This window comes from Hyla sarda, chromosome 13 (genome assembly GCF_029499605.1).
Source record: "Hyla sarda isolate aHylSar1 chromosome 13, aHylSar1.hap1, whole genome shotgun sequence".
Taxonomy (NCBI): domain Eukaryota; kingdom Metazoa; phylum Chordata; class Amphibia; order Anura; family Hylidae; genus Hyla; species Hyla sarda.
The window spans coordinates 11,443,433-11,463,006 of NC_079201.1; the positions used below are offsets into that span (position 1 = coordinate 11,443,433).

Here is a 19,574-nt window from a genome sequence, read left to right on the forward strand (position 1 = left end):
TCATGTAGTGCTACTATGGTGAGCCACTGCGGTGAATGGTGGGACCACGGGTGTTGCGGTGTGGGTGGTGGGATCAGATGTTATTAACCCCGGGGGTCGGATGGTATTAACCCCTATGTGTTTGTGACGCCAGTGTGGTTTTCGGGTTCCGGAACACCACACGCCCGGATTCTCCGCTATCCCACGAGCTAGTAGTAATAAAGAGTCCACAACCAGTTATGGGTAAATGGAGGCTTTACTGAATAGAAGACAGGTGTAATTATCTTCACAGCTAAGGCCAGAATTCCCAGAAAGGTGGCCAGGACCCAGCGGACCTTGCAGCTTGCTGGACCAATACTTGTAATAAACTTGACTTTGACTTGTAATTAGACTTGACTTGACTATGTGCAGGACTTGACTATGTGCAGGACTTGACTATGTGCAGGACTTGACTATGTGCAGGACTTGACTTGACTATGTGCAGGACTTGACTTGACTATGTGCAGGTCTTGACTATGTGCAGGTCTTGACTATGTGCAGGACTTGAGTATGTGCAGGACTTGACTTGACTATGTGCAGGACTTGACTTGACTATGTGCAGGTCTTGACTACGTGCAGGACTTGACTTGACTGTGCAGGACTTGACTATGTGCAGGACTTGACTTGACTATGTGCAGGACTTGACTTGACTATGTGCAGGACTTGACTTGACTTTGTGTAGGACTTGACCTGACTATGTGCAGGACTTGACTTGACTATGTGCAGGACTTGACTTGACTATGTGCAGGACTTGACTAGATGTAGTGACAGCAGACATAGACTTGTAGACTTACTGGAGAGACTTTAGCTTTGTGGCCTCCAGATGCTGATCACTTTTCCTGAGATCTCTGGTAGCTCTTCAGCAAAGACTTGTTCTCAGATTAGAGGTAAGATCAAAGCGAGCAAATTGCAAATGGCCTCCCCTTTATATAGTGGGGGCTGGACTAAAGCCCATTGGTCAAGCTGGGGGTCATAGGTTAAAGCTGGTGCTCTCTGGGAGAACATGTGACAACAAATCATGTAACTGCATAACATAACATGTGACAGACTCACAGGTTCTTGAGACCTCCACAGGTCCTGTATACTATCTAGACATAGGGATCCTGTCTATGCATTAAAGTGATACATACACCATATAAAACAACAGGGAGAAAACACAGATAGACCCTGCAGGGGAGCCCCCAGGTTAGGGACTAAAGGGGGACTAAACCTGACAGGGCCTATAGGCAGTATAGGACCATCTACCTGTACTGGGATATTACACTACCGTTCTCTCACGTGCTATTGGAGGCCTATTAGCCAATCAGAAGGAGCTCGTTTCTTACGGCGCCTTTCCCTTATCACTATATATTGTCTGTATATTGTATAGTCGTTATAATACGACCTATCATGGTCCAAATGAAGATTGACCTTTGTTTCTATTGTAATAATAATACTGAGCACCATTTGTTCTTCAGGGTCCAATCCACTAACCGGGTAGGAAATGTCTGTCCTATTTTTGGAAATTTCCATATCACTCCCCCTTTTTTTCTTTCTATTTTCAGACGATGAGACGTTATTCTTTAAATACTTACCAGGGAAGCTGCGGGGAAGCGATTTCGAGAAAATGCTAACAAAGGACGAGTTAGAGGAGGAGCAGAGGTGAGTCCATTCCTTCCCAGAACCCTTTGCATGTAGACATATACACCTAAAGCATGGTCCTGATCATTGTCGGTCCTCGTCTCTGGTAAATGATATAGCACAGATTTAAAAGGGTTATCCAGGAATCGAAACACAGAGCTAATTTCTTTCAAAAAACGCTCCCCATCTGTTTCCAGGTTGGGTTTGGGTCAGTTCCATTGAAGTGAATGAAGCCAAGTTGTGAAACCACACCCAACCTGGAGACAGACGGGGAGCGGTGTTTGTCTAGTCCTGGATAATCCCTTTCATCCTACATGGACATTATACCGGTGACCCCGCACAAGAGCTTGCAATCTACTTGACCACTGATGGAGTTGTAGTTGTTCCTTTACAGATATGTCCCTTATGTTTTATCCAGCTGTTGTATGACAGACGTCACTAGATGTAAGTGCTATCCTCAGGGCTGACCAATAGGAACACTATGGAGTAAAATCATCTTCCTAGTTGTCCAGTATGGTGAATGGCTTATGATTTAGTGATGAAGCACATCAGGCCCGTACACGTGGCGGCATTACTAGTTCATGGTGTGTGGCTGTGTCATAGGGGCACATAGAATACTGGGGGTCTATCCAGGTACATAGAGGTCTCACTCCACTGTGGATAGTACAATGGGGCTGTGAGCACTCCGTAGGTGGTGGTGCCCAGGGATGAGAACATGAAGGAAAGTAGAGGTCCCGGCACTCACCGAATTTTGCTGTAGAATGGATGTACAATACTCATCAGACACCTTTTTCTGCCACAGCTTATGAAGGAAAGGTGTTTGCTCAAACGTGTTCTTCCCATCCATTTTTACTTGTAATACCCTAATAAAGAAGGGGTAACCTCCGATTCTGAGCTGTCATTCATCCAGACCCTTACCACCTCCTGCCACCTTCACCTACTACAACATCCACCTCTGTGGCCTCCATGAAACACTCTTTCTCCATCCTCAACAGTGTAGTCCGACTAATCCACCTCTCTCATCCCTTGCCTCTCCCCTCTGCCAAAACTGGCTACCCAACCAATCCACCATGACATACAAGGCCGTCTACAACCTGTCTCCTCCGTACATCTCTGACCATATGTCCTGATCGCCCCTCATGTAATCTCCGATCCTCCCAAGACCACCTCCTCATCCTCACCTCACATAACCTGTCTCCTCCGTACATCTCTGACCATATGTCTTGATCACCCCTCATGTAATCTCCGATCCTCCCAAGACCACCTCCTCACCTCACATAACCTGTCTCCTCCGTACATCTCTGACCATATGTCTCGATATTGCCCCGCACATAATTTCCGATCCCCCCCAAGACCACCATCTCATCCTCACCTCTCTCCATATTGCCCCGCACGTAATTTTCAATCCTCCCAAGACCACCTCCTCATCCTCACCTCTCTCCATATTGCCCCACATGTAATTTCCGATCCCCCCCAAGACCACCTCCTCATCCTCACCTCTCTCGATATTGCCCCGCACGTAATTTCCGATCCCCCCCAAGACCACCTCCTCATCCTCACCTCTCTCCATATTGCCCCGCACGTAATTTCCGATCCCCTAGAGACCTCCTATTCACCTGCACCTCACACAGCTGTCTCCAAGACTTCTCTTGAGCTTCCCCTATACACTGGAACTTGTTACCCTGACCCATCCAGGCTCTCCCACCATCAAGACCTTCAGAAGAAACTTAAAGAGGAAACTTGTTTAGAGCGTCGGGTACAGTGCCGGAGGCTCGTGAAGTCACAGCCACGCCCCCTCAATGCAAGTCTATGGGCGGGGTGGCCGCCCATAGACTTGCATTGAGGGGGCGTAGCCGTGACATCATGAGCGGGGCAAGACTGTGACGTTTCGAGCCTCCGCCCCGCCAGTCATCCGGCACGGAGCAAAGTTTTCTCCATGCATCGGTGCATGGGGTGCCGCAGCCGAGATTGCGGGAGTCCCCACCGGTGGACCCCCGCGATCAGACATCTTATAACATCTCTAGGGGCGGAGTACCCCTTTAATACCCATCACTTCATAAAATCCTACAATAACCCTGCTGCCACTGCAATGGGAAGAACTACTTCTATAACTTCTCCTAGATGATCAACTGTCTCCCTCACCGGCTCCTCATAGACTGTAAGTCCTCTCTCCCTACCAGTCTCTCATTTACGCTGTATCACATATATTTACTGTTTGTGTTACGTATTTTAATTCCTTATTAAATGTACAGTGCCCTGGAACCAAGGGCACTATAAAAAAAAAAATATTATTAATAATAATAATAATTATTATTATTATAATTTTTTTTTTATTATTATTATTTTACATATAATAATTTACATTTTTTTAATTTTTATTATTAGTGTAATAATAATAATAATTAAAAATAATATTAAAAATAATAATAATAATAGACAATGTTTGTAGCAGAATTCAGGGACTGCTAGCACCTCTATATTCCTGCATGCCCCACTGTGTAGACTTAAAGGGGTAGTCCAGTGCTGAAAAACTTATCCCCTATCCTAAGGGGCCCCCCCGCGATCTCCTGTACAGGGCCCCGGCTCGCTGGCCATATAGCGGGTGTCAAGCACCGCATGAAGTGGAGGCTGACACGCCCCCTCAATACAGCGCTATGGAAGAGCCGGAGATTGCCGAAGGCAGCGCTCTGGCTCTGCCATAGAGTTGTATTGAGGGTGTGTGTCACCCGCCGCTTCGTACGGTGGTCAACACGCCCCCTTCCCGGCGGTCAGTCGGGCCCCGTACAGGAGATCGGGGGGGGGGGCCACAGCGGTCAGACCCCCCGCGATCTGAAACTTATCCCCTATCCTAAGGATAAAGGATAAGTTTTTCAGCACTGGACTACCCCTTTAAATGCTCTCTATGAAGCATCATTTAGACCTATCTGGATTGCTCACCCCATAGTGTTATGCACATGGCCCTAAGAAAACAGGATAACTAGTATGTGTGGCTGTAGGTGAGCGACTGATTTCTTTCTTGACTGCAGCAATAGAGTGGGCCCAATGAGTCTGCCATTGGTGGTAGCCATATGACGTTAGCCACATCCCCTAACCAGTCCCCTGCCTCAAATCAGGGTGGGGGTCCTGCCGCAATACACTCAAATTTCTTACAACTAGGAAGCAGTGTGCTGTAGAAGAGGTGCCCAATTTTGCTCTAGGGCTCCCCTCTGCAATGCATCTTGTGGGTACTGTAATACAGTGACACGGTAGTGATGTGTTATTATGTGTGGTACGGCCGTGTGGTAAGCTTCATGCATTTGCCTTTCAGGATTGAGTTGACCTCTGATCTCACATCCCTGTAACACGTACAGTGCCCCGCGCGCACTGTTACATGTGGTAAGACGTTACAACCCGTGTGTTAGTACCTAGACTCCAGTAAAACTCATTAACGTGTCTGTTACATAACCCTATACCCCCCCCCCCGCACCCTCCATTGATGCCCAGCACTACTATACCTCCAGCATTGAAAGTGTTAAAGGTTCTCACCTCCTAGGGCTCAATCCTTACAATGAAGCCTTCTGTAGGTACCCATGGCGGTTCCCTATTTTAATGTTATTATGGGAAACATTTGCTTCAAATTTATTTCCTCTTCCCTGTAGATACCATCAACAGAATGGATTCCTTATTCAGTGAATAGACCACCTACATGGGTAATTAAAGGGGTACTCCGCCCCTAGACAACTTATCCACTATCCAAAGGATAGGGCATAAGATGTCTGATCGCAAGGGTCCTGCAGCTGGTGACCACCACGATCTTGTCTACGGCACCTCAGACATCCGGACATCCGAACTTCTTGACTGGTTGACTGGTGATGCGGGGCAGAGGCTCATGACATCACGGCTGCGCCCCGCTTGTGACGTCACAACCACGCTCCCTCAATGCAAGTCTCTGGGAGGGGGCGTGATGGTCATAGACTTGCATTGAGGGGGCGTGGTCGTGACGTCATGAGCGGGGCATGGCCGTGATGTCACAAACCTCCGGTGCTTCACCCGACTCTCTAAACGAACGTCGGGTGCATCAGGGAGATCACGGGGGTCCCCAGCGGCCGGAGCCCCGTGATCAGACATCTTATCCCCTATCCTTAGGATAGGGGATAAGATGTCTAGGGGCGGAGTACCCCTTTAACCCTTAATCTACCAATGTGCAGCAAACATACGTTGGCAGCCATATAACATATTGGATGTACACTGTGCCAGCCTTTCGCCTTCTACTGCCAAACGCCAACTGCAGGAAACATAAGAGGAACTTCACTGCCCTCCAGTGTTCACTATGTATCACTACAATTTCTAATACGTAAATCTGTCAAGATGCTATAGAGAACCTTTAACACTTCAGTGCCAGATACCCATGCAACCCACCATAATAACTGAGGTATTGTAGTGATTCACATATACTGAATTATAATAATTTAATTTTGTTATTTTTTTTTTTTTTTTTTATGGAATACATACGAGATCATAGCAGAGATTACAAAACTGCCATCCAGGTCATTAATCATAATGCACTGTGTGAACTGAAGCATTGCATGGAGAAGACAGCAGCCTTGACTCCTCACAAATCACACTATTGCTTGGTAGTGTGACCCCATTGGATACTCAATAGTTGTATCAATTATAATTTTGTGTGGTACTGTACTGCTGAGTTGGCAGAAAGATGACGATAAATTGCGCTGACTAAAGGGGGTTGCACTTTGGGCGAACACCTATGAAAGCCTTAAGGTAATAAAGTTGGAAGCCCCCAGTCCAGCCAATCTCTAAAGGACCCAAAGTGGTACAATGCAGGAACAATGACCACCAACCGGTTGTAATTTACAAAATTAACCAGTTTGGCGCTTCTCCAGATGATGGAAGTATTATTAAAGGGGTACTCTGCCCCTAGACATCTTATCCCCTATCCAAAGGATAGGGGATAAGATGTCTGATCACGAGGGTCCCAAATCTGGGCATCTCCCTGCGGCACCCGACATTCGTTTAGAGCGTCTGGTGCAGCTCCAGAGGCTCGTGACGTCACGCCCCCTCCCATAGACTGGCATTGAGGGGGCATAGCCGTGACGTCACGAGTGGGGCGTGACCGTGATGTCACGAGCCTCCACCCCACATCACCAGTCATCTGGCCTGGAGCTAAGTTTGCTCCCTGTACCGGATGTCTGGGGTGCTGCAGCCGAGATCGCGGGGGTCCTCGGTAGTGGGACCCCCACGATCAGAAATCTTATACCCTATCCTTTGGATAGGGGCTAAGATGTCTAGGGGTGGAGTACCCCTTTAACTGTAAAAGTATAACACATATAACGTGTTTTGAGTGAGACCCTGACTATTCATCCAGGGGGTGCATATATTGAACTATCTGATGAAGAGTCAGGTTTGCCTCTGGGGACCCCCGCGATCAGACATCTTATCCCCTATCCTTTGGATAGGGGATAAGATGTCTAGGGGTGGAGTATCCCTTCAACTGACCCCCGCGATCAGAAATCTTATACACTATCCTTTGGATAGGGGATAAGATGTCTAGGGGTGGAGTACCCCTTTAACTGTAAAAGTATAACACATATAACATGTTTTGAGTGAGAACCTGACTATTCATCCAGGGGGTGCATATATTGAACTATCTGATGAAGAGTCAGGTTTGCCTCTGGGGACCCCCGCGATCAGACATCTTATCCCCTATCCTTTGGATAGGGGATAAGATGTCTAGGGGTGGAGTATCCCTTCAACTGACCCCCGCGATCAGAAATCTTATACACTATCCTTTGGATAGGGGATAAGATGTCTAGGGGTGGAGTACCCTTTCAACTGCAAATATATAACACATATAACGTGTTTCGAGTGAGAACCTGACTCTTCATCAGGAGATGCATATGTTGAAGAGTCAGGTTCTGACTCGAAACGTGTAATAGAATAAACTTTTGCAGTTAATAATACTCTGGAGAAGCACCCAGGTAGTCTAGTTAGTTTGTAAATCACCAGTTGGTGACCATTATTCCTTGAGACATAGTTGGCCTATGGGGTCAGATAGTTATTTGGAGTTTCTTGTCTTTAATCAGGGGAATAGCTATAGTGTTAGACTGAGGCTTCTTCTCTTTTCAGATCCATTCCTTGTGTTCAGTCAATTGCATTTAAACCCATGGAGCCCTCCAGACTCCTAAGGCTGTGTTCACAAGGTGCAGTTGTTCCACGTTCTCAAAAAAGGTATAGCATCTGTCAAGTACAAAGATGCAGAAAACACCCCCTAAGAGCATCATTAGTACTAATCTAGACATAGTAAGAGTACTAAGAGCAGTAATCCTGGCCATGGTCTCCTATTCACTTTTGTTGACAATCTGTTGTAACTTAAAGGGGTACTCCGGTGGAAAACAGTTTTTTTTTTTTTTTTAAATCAACTGAAAGTTAAACAGATTTGTAAATTACGTCTATTAAAAAATCTTTACCCTTCCAGGAAATTCTTTTCTGTTTGAATTTCTTTTTTATCTTGTCCACAGTGCTCTCTGCTGACACCTGATGTCCATATCAGGAACTGTCCAGAGGAGGAGAAAATCCCTATAGCAAACCTATGCTACTCTGGACAGTTCCTGATACGGGCATCAGGTGTCAGCAGAGAGCACTGTGGACAAGACAAAAAAGAAATTCAAAAAGAAAATAATTTCCTCTGTAGCATACAGCTGCTAAAAAGTACTGGAAGGGTAAAGATTTTTTTTATAGAAGTAATTTACAAATCTGTTTAACTTTCTGGCAACAGTTGATTTAAAAAAAAATGTTTTCCACTGGAGCACCCCTTGTACTAAAAGTTGCATCAAAATCCTATAGAGTCCTTAGTTTTTATTTTTTATTTTTTTAAATCAACTGGTGCCAGAAAGTTGAACAGATTTGTAAATTACTTCTATTAAAAAATCTTAATCCTTCCAGTACTTATTAGCTGCTGAATGCTACAGTGGAAATTCTTTTCTTTTTGAAACACAGAGCTCTCTGCTGACCTCATGAGCACAGTGCTCTGTACTGACGTCTCTGTCCATTTTAGGAACTGTCCAGAGCAGCATATGTTTGCTATGGGGATTTTTTCCAATTCTGGACAGTTCCTAAAATGGACAGAGATGTCAGCAGAGAGCACTGTGCTCATGATGTCAGCAGACAGCTCTGTGTTCCAAATGGAAAATAATTTCCACTGTAGTATTCAGCAGCTAATAAGTACTGGAAGGATTAAGATTTTTTAATAGAAGTAATATACAAATCTGTTTAACTTTCTGGCACCAGTTGATTTAAAAAAAAAAAAGTTTTTCACTGGAGTACCCCTTTAACAAAAAAATGGAAAAAAGCATCAATGACAGAATATTCTTCTCAGTGCTATAAGGGTAGGTTCAGACGAGTGGATTTACAGCGTATTTTACACTGCAGATCCGCCACTGAAGGACCTCTGTATGGTGCCTTCTGAGCGCCAATACGCCGCGACATGCAGACACACTGAAGCGATGTGCGATTCGCTGCGCATGCGCGGTGTACTTACGCACATTGCGGCCACTCCCCCTGAGTTGACCGAGAGCTGCCACGATGTGCGAGTATACTGCGCATGTGCACGGCGACACGCACATCGAAGTGTCGCAGGCACATGAAAAGGCAGCATACAGAGGTCCTTCAGCGGCGGATCCGCAGCGAAATACGCGCGGAAAATACGCTTGTCTAAACGTACCCTAAGGGTAGATAGAGCTGTATTATGGGTATAGAAGTATGGAAAGGAGGCTTGGAGAATCCAGGGCCCACACCTATTGCTGGGGGGCGACTGCTAAGCACAGGCCTCCTATGCTTAAAGGGGTACTCCACCCCTAGACATCTTATCCCCTATCCAAAGGATAGGGGATAAGATGTCTGATCGCGGGGGTCCTGCCGCTGGGGACTTCGCTCCATGCCGGATGACTGGCGAAGCGGGGCGGAGGCTCGTGGCGTCTCAGTCACGCCCCACTCGTGACGTCACGGCCACACCCCCTCAATGCAAGTCTATGGGAGGGGGCCCCCTCCCATAGACTTGCATTGAGGGGGCGTGGCCGTGACGTCACGAGTGGGGCGTGACTGAGACGTACGGTGGGTGCAGCAGGGAGATCGTGGGGGTTCCCACTGCGGGACCCCCGTGATCAGACATCTTATCCCCTATCCTTTGGATAGGGGATAAGATGTCTAGGGGCGGAGTACCTCTTTAAAGTGCACCTGTCACACAATATTGTGTTGGTAAACCAGCCACGCAGTGTATAAGGGGTTAACATGTATGTGCCAGACATATGGTTTTTTCTTACTAGAATTGCTTTATTTTCTTTAAAAAGCACTTTTTCTATTGTCCCGGACAGTCAGAGAGGTGTGGCTTGGGGTCCACATAGGCTACAAGGCCCGCGCATGCGCTGTCAATGTGTATTATGAAGCATACGCATAGAGTCAGAAACACTTGGACCCACCGCGCATGCACCATGATTGACACTTCGACAGCGCATGGGCGGGGAAAGTACACAGGGAGTCAGGCCATAAAAAGGTGTTACTGTCCCGGGCTGGTGATCTGCATAAACTAGTGTGCCTCCAGCTGTTGCAAAACTACAACTCCAAGCATGTCCGGACAGCCGTTGGCTGTCCGGACATGTTTGGAATTGTAGTTTTGCAAAAGCGGGAGGCACCCTGGTTGGGAAACACTGGTATAAGCATTAGCCCCATTGGTATTTAGTAGGGCTAACCTGGGATTTTTCCCTGCGGAGTCCATGCAGTCAGCAGATTAAAGGGGTATTCCAAGAAAAAGCTTTATATATATATATATATATATATATATATATATATATATATATATATATACCAACTGGCTCCAGAAAGTTAAACAGATTTGTAAATTACTTCTATTAAAAAAATCTTAATCCTTCCAATAATTATCAGCTGCTGAAGTTGAGTTGTTCTTATCTATCTGGCAACAGTGCTCTCTGCTGACATCTCTGCTTGTCTCGGGAACTGCACAGAGTAGAAGAGGTTTGCTATGGGGATTTGCTTCTACTCTGGACAGTTCCCGAGACAGGTGTCATCAGAGAGCACGTAGACAGAAAAGAACAACTCAACTTCAGCAGCTCATAAGTACTGAAAGGATTAAGATTTTTTAATATAAATAATTTGCAAATCTGATTAACTTTCTGGAGCTAGTTGATATATATATATATATATATATATATTTTTTTTTTTTCATTTATTGGATAACCCCTTTTAAATATGGATCCATGACTAAATCCTCCAGAAGTCTTACGCACTCTAGGGCCCCCATAATAATGTCCACAGTAAAAGTCTCACTATATAACCCATCCGAAGATGATTCCTCAAGATGGCTATTCCCTATGACATTATCCCAAGATAATTGCATTACATTGTAGAGCTATATACCTGTAGCACTATGGAGCATTGGATTCCCAGCCTATGGCTTTAACCCCTTAAGGACCGAGCGGTTTTCCGTTTTTTGCACTTTCGTTTTTTCCTCCTTACCTTTTAACAATCCTAACACTTTCAATTTTGCACCTAAAAATCCATATTATGGCTTTTTTTTTGCGCCACCAATTCTATTTTTTAATGACATCAGTCATTTTACCCAAAAATCTACAGCGAAACGGAAAAAAAAATCATTGTGCGACAAAATTGAAAAAAAACCCACACCATTTTGTAACTTTTGGGGGCTTCCGTTTCTACGTAGTACATTTTTCGGTAAAAATGACACCTGATCTTTATTCTGTAGGTCCATACGATTAAAATGATCCCCTACTTATATAGGTGATTTTGTCGTACTTCTGGAAAAAATCGTAACTACATGCAGGAAAATTTATACGTTTAAAATTGTCATCTTCTGACCCCTATAACTTTTTTATTTTTCCGCGTATGGGGCGGTATGAGGGCTCATTTTTTGCGCCGTGAATTTTTTTGCGCGTACGCCATTGACTGTGCGGTTTAATTAATTATATATTTTTATAATTCGGACATTTCCGCACGCGCCGATACCACATATGTTTATATTTATTTACACAGTTTTTTTTTTATGGGAAAAGGGGGGTGATTCAAACTTTTATTAGGGAAGGGGTTAAATGATCTTTATTCACTTTTTTTTTTTTGCAATGTTATAGCTCCCATAGGGACCTATAACACTGCACACACTGATCATTGTTATCCCATAGGGACCTATAACACTGCACACACTGATCTTTTACACTGATCATTGTTATCCCATAGGGACCTATAACACTGCACATACTGATCTTTTACATTGATCATTGTTATCCCATAGGAGACTATAACACTGCACACACTGATCTTTTACATTAATCATTGTTATCCCATAGGGACCTATAACACTGCACACACTGGTCTTTTACATTAATCATTGTTATCCCATAGGAGACTATAACACTGCACACACTGATCTTTTACATTGATCATTTTAATCCCATAGGGGCCTATAACACTGCACACACTGATCTTTTACATTGATCATTGTTATCCCATAGGAGACTATAACTTTGCACACACTGATCTTTTACATTGATCTTTGTTATCCCATAGGGGGGGGCTATAACACTGTACACACTGATCTTTTACATTGATCTTTTTTATCCCATAGGGGACTATAACACTGCACACACTGATCTTTTACATTGATCTTTTTTATCCCATAGGGAGCTAGAACACTGCACACACTGATCTTTTACATTGATCATTGTTATCCCATAGGATAACATTGATCAATGATTCTGCCGCTTGACTGCTCATGCCTGGATCTCAGGTCCCGAACAGCCCACTGAGCTAGCCGGGAGTAGTTTGCTTTCACTTTAGACGCGGCGATCAACTTTGTATGCTGCGTCTAAAGGGTTACTAGCGCGCGGTATCGCGATCAGTGCCGCGCGCTATTAGCCACGTGTCCCATTGTTAGAGGCTGGGCCCAACCCGCTATGATGCTTTATAGAAAGGGAGCGGACCACAGTGCTCTCTACTGACACCTCTGTACATGTCAGGAACTGTCCAGAGTAGGAGCAAATCCCCACAGCAAACCTCTCCTGCTCCGGACAGTTCCTAAAATGGACAGAAGTGCCAGCAGAGAGCACTGTGGTCAGGCAAAAAAGAAATTCAAAAAGAAAAGAACTTCCTGTGGATCATAACAGCAGCTGATAAATACTGGAAGGGTTAAGATTTTTTAATAGAAGTAATTTACAAATCTGTTTAACTTTCTGGCACCAGTTGATTAAGAAAAAAAAAAAGGTTTTCCAGTGGAGTACCCCTTTAATAATATTTAGTTATTTTAGATTCTTGCTTCAGTTAACACCAGAACGAACCCTGTATCTGTTTATATACATAGAGGACATTATACAGTACAATGTTATTTCAAACCATATGTAGGTCCTGTGTGAGATCAAAGCCGATCGTAGATGTTTATGTCGATGACCAGTGTAGAGTTACAGGATGTTACAGGATTTCCAATAGATATCTGGATTTTCCTGACTAATCTGAGGGACTATCCTGGGATTGGCAGCGTATCCCTGCATGAATGTGGCTCCGGAGGACAGGGTAATGAAAACATGCCGGAATGTTCATGTAATCCAGGGTGAACCTCTGAGTCTATACTTCATGTATGGTCTCCTGCATGCATCGGTATCATGGCTCCGTAGAACCAGGAAGCCTTAAAGGGGTACTCTGCAGGGAGAAAAAAAAAATTAATCAATCGGTGCCAGAAAGTTAAACAGATTTGTAAATTACTTCTATTAAAAAATCTTAATCCTTCCATTACTTATCAGCTGCTGTATGCTCCACAGGAAGTTCTTTTCTTTTTGAATTTCCTTTCTGTCTGACCACAGTGCCCTATGCTGACACCTCTGTCCATTTTAGGAACTGTCCAGAGTAGGAGCAAATCCCCATAGAAAACCTATCCTTCTCTGGACAGTTCCTAACATGGACAGAGGTGTCAGCAGAGCGCACTGTGGTCAGACAGAAAAGAAATTCAAAAAGAAAAGAACTTCCTGTGGAGCATACAGAAGCTGATAAGTACTGGATTTTTTTTATATCAACTGGCTCCAGAAAGTTAAACAGATTTGTAAATTGCTTCTATTAAAAAAAATCTTAATCCTTTCAGTACTTATGAGCTGCTGAAGTTGAGTTGTTCTTTTCTGTCTGGCAACAGTGCTCTCTGCTGACATCTCTGCTTGTATTGGGAACTGCACAGAGTAGAAGAGGTTTGCTATGGGGATTTGCTTCTAGCTTCTGGACAGTTCCCAAGACAGGTGTCATCAGAGAGCACTTAGACAGAAAAGAACAACTCAACTTCAGCAGCTCATAAGTACTAGAAGGATTAAGATTTTTAACTTTAACTTTCTAGCATCAGTTGATTAAAAAAAAAAATGTTTTCCACCGGAGTACCCCTTTAATACAGCACCTATAGTAGCTTATGGGACCTTACAGTGCCTCTGTATATATGCTATATACCACATCTATATATCTTTAGAGGAGAAGACCTCACTGTACAGAGCCACCACAGGACAGCACACAAAACACCTGCCGCCCATGGCTGCCATGTTACCTCCGTGTACGTGGCTCCGTCATGTGCATGAGGCCCTATGTAATTCGGATGACGGCCCTGCTTTTCCCACTGATGGTCACCGTATCTAGTCATTCCCTGTTGTTTTTGTTTCTCTACAGAGCTGAAGATGATAAGAAGTTATCCTTACAGTCCAGCTAAAGAGATTTACAGAAAAAGATCAAATCGGCCCGACCCAACACTATTATATAACCGCAACCCCAAAAAACCTACCCAGCAACCTATTCAGGGGGAAAATGCTAAAAAAGTCACTTTATAACTGAAAGACGAGACCCTAACATACCGTGCGTGGTCTCGTGGGGTCCTCTTCTGTACAGGGACCGAGGACGCGTCCATTGTGAACGGTGACATCACGTGTTCTATTATCCTTAGTATTCCCTGTATAGAGAAGCATTGCTTTGGGTCAACACCGCCTGGTATCCAAAAATCATTGGAAGGGGATTATATCGGATCTCTGCTTCAAGAAAAAACTTTTAAGTGCAATATTTGTTTTAAAACTATGCAAGAAATGTTGACATATATATATATATATAGTAACCTGAGTAAGATAATGTCTACAGTAAAAGCCATAATAGGGAATAACACTTAGATATAATTGGATGGGCTTTGTAATGTTCTACAGTAGTGGTCCCCAACCCTGTCCTCAAGGCCCACTAACATTCCAGGATTTTTCACTCCTCCATTGGAATAGAACAGGGAAAGATCCGGACTGTTGGTGGCCTTGAGGACTGGGTTGGGGACCTCTGTTCTATACCACTCATATAAAGATCTGAACTGTTGGTGGTCTTGAGGACTAGGTTGGGGACCTCTGCTCTATACCAGTCATATAAAGATCTGGGCTGTTGGTGGTCTTGAGGACTGGGTTGGGGACCTCTGCTCTATATCACTCATATAAAGATCTGGACTGTTGGTGGTCTTGAGGACTAGGTTGGGGACCTCTGCTCTATACCACTCATATAAAGATCTGGACTGTAGGTGGCCTTGAGGACTGGGTTGGGGACCTCTGTTCTATACCACTCATATAAATATCTGGACTGTTGGTGACCTTGAGGACTGGGTTGGGACCTCTGCTCTATACCACTCATATAAATATCTGGACTGTTGGTGACCTTGAGGACTGGGTTGGGACCTCTGCTCTATACCACTCATATAAAGATCAGGACTGTTGGTGGGCTTGAGGACTAGGTTGGGGACCTCTGCTCTATACCACTCATATAAAGATCTGGACTGTAGGTGGCCTTGAGGACTGGGTTGAGTACCTCTGCTCTACACCACTCATATAAAGATCTGGACTGTTGGTGGTCTTGAGGACTGGGTTGGAGACCTCTGCTCTATACCACTCATATAAAGATCTGGACTGTTGGTGGGCTTGAGGACTGGGTTGGAGACCTCTGCTCTATAACACTCATATAAAGATCAGGACTGTTGGTGGGCTTGAGGACTGGGTTGAGGACCTCTGCTCTATACCACTCATATAAAGATCTGCACTGTTGGTGGTCTTGAGGACCGTTTTGGGGACCTCTGCTCTATACCACTCATATAAAGATCTGGACTGTTGGTGGTCTTGAGGACTGGGTTGGAGACCTCTGCTCTATACCACTCATATAAAGATCTGGACTGTTGGTGGTCTTGAGGACTGGGTTGAGGACCTCTGCTCTATACCACTCATATAAAGATCTGGACTGTTGGTGGTCTTGAGGACTGGATTGGGGACCTCTGCTCTACAAAACATAAGCTATGACAAGGCCTTTTCCATCTGCTTCCACGTCTCCTTAGCACCTCGCACACCATTGTTTTCCATACCATTCATAACGCACTATACACCTTTTACTGAATTTTGCTTATGTTCAATGTAAACCTGCCCATAGACAATAGGCCCTTTTTGGTCAGTAGATGTTTTTCGACACCATTGATCCTTCCTTAGATTGAACCCAACTACTCCATTTGGGTGACTAGGCCTATCGATGTCTAGAGGTGGGATGGGTGGACAGGCAGATCTATAATAACTGTTGTAAAGCAGTAGAATAAGACCGGAAATATCGAGTCACCTTCAGAAGATCTTTTGATCGATTGGATTGTCTACTCTCTGTAGTTGTTATAGTCAACCATTGTGACTCATACGATGAGTGAAGTAAGTCCCGAAAAATAGCAAACGGGGTGTTAACAACTAGGTCGTAACTGGTTGTAATTCCACTTTTGCCGCAGTCACCTCTGGAAGTCTCCATTACGTGTCTTGCATGACATTATTACCATTTACATGGTACCATGAGTGATAATACAGCAGGTATTCACAATCTATTCGCTGCTTAGCATTTGGAACAAATTGTTCTAAATGCTGGAGTCGGCGCCGGGAGCTTGTGACATCATAGTCCCGCCCCCCTCTTGACGTCACACCCAGCCCCCTCAATGCAAGTCTTTGGGAGGGGGCGTGACGACCGTCACGCCCCCTCCAATAGACTTGCATTGAGGGGGCGGGACGTGACATCATGAGGGGGCGGACTATGACATCACAAGCTCCCGAGGCCGGCTCCAGCATTCGGAACAGTTAGTTCTAGATGCTGAGCAGCGGGGTACCCCTTTAAGGGATCGAATAGAAGTGACCCACCACCACACCTATGGTGTCATACTAACCAGTTGGAGTTGTCCAACAGAATAGGCACAACACTACAGTAGGCTTAGGGTAGAGTCGGTGTTTGTGCAGTTTGCAGCTCAAGGATCCCTATTCGTATCCCCGAGGGTACGGAAATATAGAACCAGGATAAACAGAAAAAAAACGGGGAATAGGCAGAGCGCTACTGCGTGCAAGGAAAGGACTCGGAACGCCACAAGTGCACAGGGCGGTTTATTGGAATAAAAGATACTGGCGCTGGCACGCGCCTTCCTCAGGTCCAAAAGGAATAGCGTACGCAGCGTCCTGAAGTGTTTCCCGTGTTGCCACCAACTCACGGGAAACAGTTCAGGACCCTGCATACTCTATTCATTGTGGACCTGAGGAAGGCGCGTGCCAGTGCCGAAACACATTGTCCAGTATCTTTCATTCCAATAAACCGTCCTGTGCACTTGTGGCGTTCCGAGTCCTTTCCTTGCAAGCAGTAACGTTCTGCCTGAGGCAGACAGCTGAGGAAGGCTCCCACGCCGAAACGCGTCCTTGTACTACACTATGGCATAATAAAACTTTACTGGTGAGTGCTGGGTATCATCTTTCTCCTACCTATGGCTTTTCCCTAACTCGTGCACCACCGCAGACCCCTGGAGGTGCCGACATTTCCCTATATTGAACAATAGAATTCTAGTCAGTCAAAGTTAGATTGCAAGCTCTGCAGGTTGAGGTGGTAGTTGTATTACCCCCCTCAGGGGTAGTTTGTTTGGATTGAGATACATCATTGTGTTTTCCTTGCCAGGGTTCAGAGGGAACAACTGGGTGCCATCTTTAAGGTGATGGAAAGCAACCAAGAAACCTTTGGAGCATTGTCGGAAGGAGACATGAAGGAGCAGCTGAGACTATACAACATGTAGTGTCCTCTGTTGGTCAGAGCCGTGCGAAATACGCAACGTGTCCTCCGACTGGCTGTAATAGAGAGTGTCGTGACGTTTTAGGCGTGACTGAGAGGCAGTGATGCTTCCCGCAATGTAGTGCTGCCAGCAAAGAGAGGGTTGGTACGTTGGATACATAGTGCAATATCTCCACTTCTACTGGATGCCCCGGTTTCCCTTATCATAGAGTAACATATATATATATATATATATATATAGATAGATATATATATATAGATATATCATGGTGTTGCTGTCATTCCTCAAGAGCTAAAACTACAATTTCATTGGGAGATGAATAAGGCTGCTCAATAAGTAACTAGTGGAGTCGTTCTTCACCGCTTGTCCTACAGCTTACAAAGTCATTTGGTACACAAGAGTAATTTTTAAAGAGGAGCCAGACACTCTTTACCTTATAAACCTTACACTAAACCTTATATATTGGGTTATAGTGCAGATGAAAAGCATTTAGAGGGGTCACTTACTTAAATCCGTTCAGTATATGCAGAGTTCTGGCTCTGTAGTTTTCAGCAAAATTGCGCTCCAGTGTCCATTGGAGGCAGGGAACTGGCTCAGCCAGCTCTCTTGCCTCTTCCATATTCTCTGTCAGACCCTCCCCCTTAATTAATATGCTAATGAATGCCGCGGGTGAGCACTCACCGTTGTCCTTCTTTAGCATAATAATGATAGGGCAGATGGAGAATATGGAGGAGGCAGGGGAGCTGGGCCAGCCAGCTTCCTGCCTCCGATGCGCACTGGAGCGCAATGCAGCAGGGAGATTATAGTGCCAGACCTTTGCATATACTAAACAGATTAAAGTAAGTGACCCCACTTTGTAAAGCTGTTCATCCACACTATATTAGGTTTACTACGGGTGAACAGGGTGTCCCAATTTAGGATCAGATTCTATGCATGCAAACCAGTCACGGGTGCACTATAAATAAATTGTGATTTTCCTATAGCAAAGGCCAATGAGATCTTTTGGGGACTAAATTACTAGATGAATTATCTCAACGTCTTGTCCGCTCTTGTCCATGGGCCGCGTCTGGTATTGCACTCCTACCCCTTTCCTCCTAAATTTTGATCTGTTTTTGAACAGTTTAGATGCTTGCTTCAATAAAGATGGCCAGAGAACCTATAGACAAGCAGCAATAAACAGTATATATGTATACTCTGCCCACTGCATGCCTTCTCCCAATGAATCACCATGCACTAAACACAGTGTTTCACTGTCCCAAGCAATAGTATTTTGAGCTTTATATAACTTCTGCTGTGTCATTAAGGTGATTTTTATGTATATATCCTGATATTTGGTATTGAATCTATATATATACGGTTGTCTTTTTTTCCTCTATTTTATGTAGGGTTTATGTTTGCACAGTTTCGGACCCATGCTCATAGAGAAGCATAGAGGCCGTGATGGAGTAGACTTAGTCTTCATTGTAGAAAATGAACGGAGTATGTGCTTCTCTTGTCCACGCTGTGCGGACACTTCAGAAGTTTCTTCTTTAACTTAACTTTCTTATTATTTCTAATAAAATATTTTGCAAGCCTTATTTCTTGTGTGTCTATCGTTATTTAGTCGAAGGAACATGCATGAGTATTACATCGTATTACTGAAAGCAAGCTAGAAACAGCAGTCGCCCTCGGACCACACGGACACAGGCAAGAGGTATGTCTCCGTCACGTAGTAACAAGTATTGTATCCAAACCTCTTTCCTAAAGCTGTTTCACGCCTGTACCGGCACCTAAAGCGCTGGTACAGAGGTGAAATGGCTGTAACCTCATC

At 44.7% G+C, this 19,574-nt stretch overlaps 1 protein-coding gene across 3 annotated transcripts in view; it reads left to right on the forward strand.

Annotated features, from left to right (window-relative positions):
- The window catches only part of MXRA7 (matrix remodeling associated 7), a 45,698-nt gene extending 26,356 nt beyond the window's left edge, over window positions 1-19,342 (forward strand). The window contains exons 3-5 of one of the 3 annotated variants that reach the window (XM_056549867.1): window positions 1,563-1,659; window positions 4,946-5,013; window positions 14,353-15,919. In XM_056549867.1, the coding sequence (XP_056405842.1) occupies window positions 1,563-1,659; window positions 4,946-4,979 (131 nt within the window). In that variant the 3' untranslated portion in view covers window positions 4,980-5,013; window positions 14,353-15,919. Of the gene's footprint in view, window positions 1-1,562; window positions 1,660-4,945; window positions 5,014-14,352; window positions 15,920-17,652 lie in introns of those variants that run through there. The other 2 variants (XM_056549865.1, XM_056549866.1) reach the window with 2 other exon arrangements.
- Window positions 19,343-19,574: the final 232 nt, after the last annotated feature.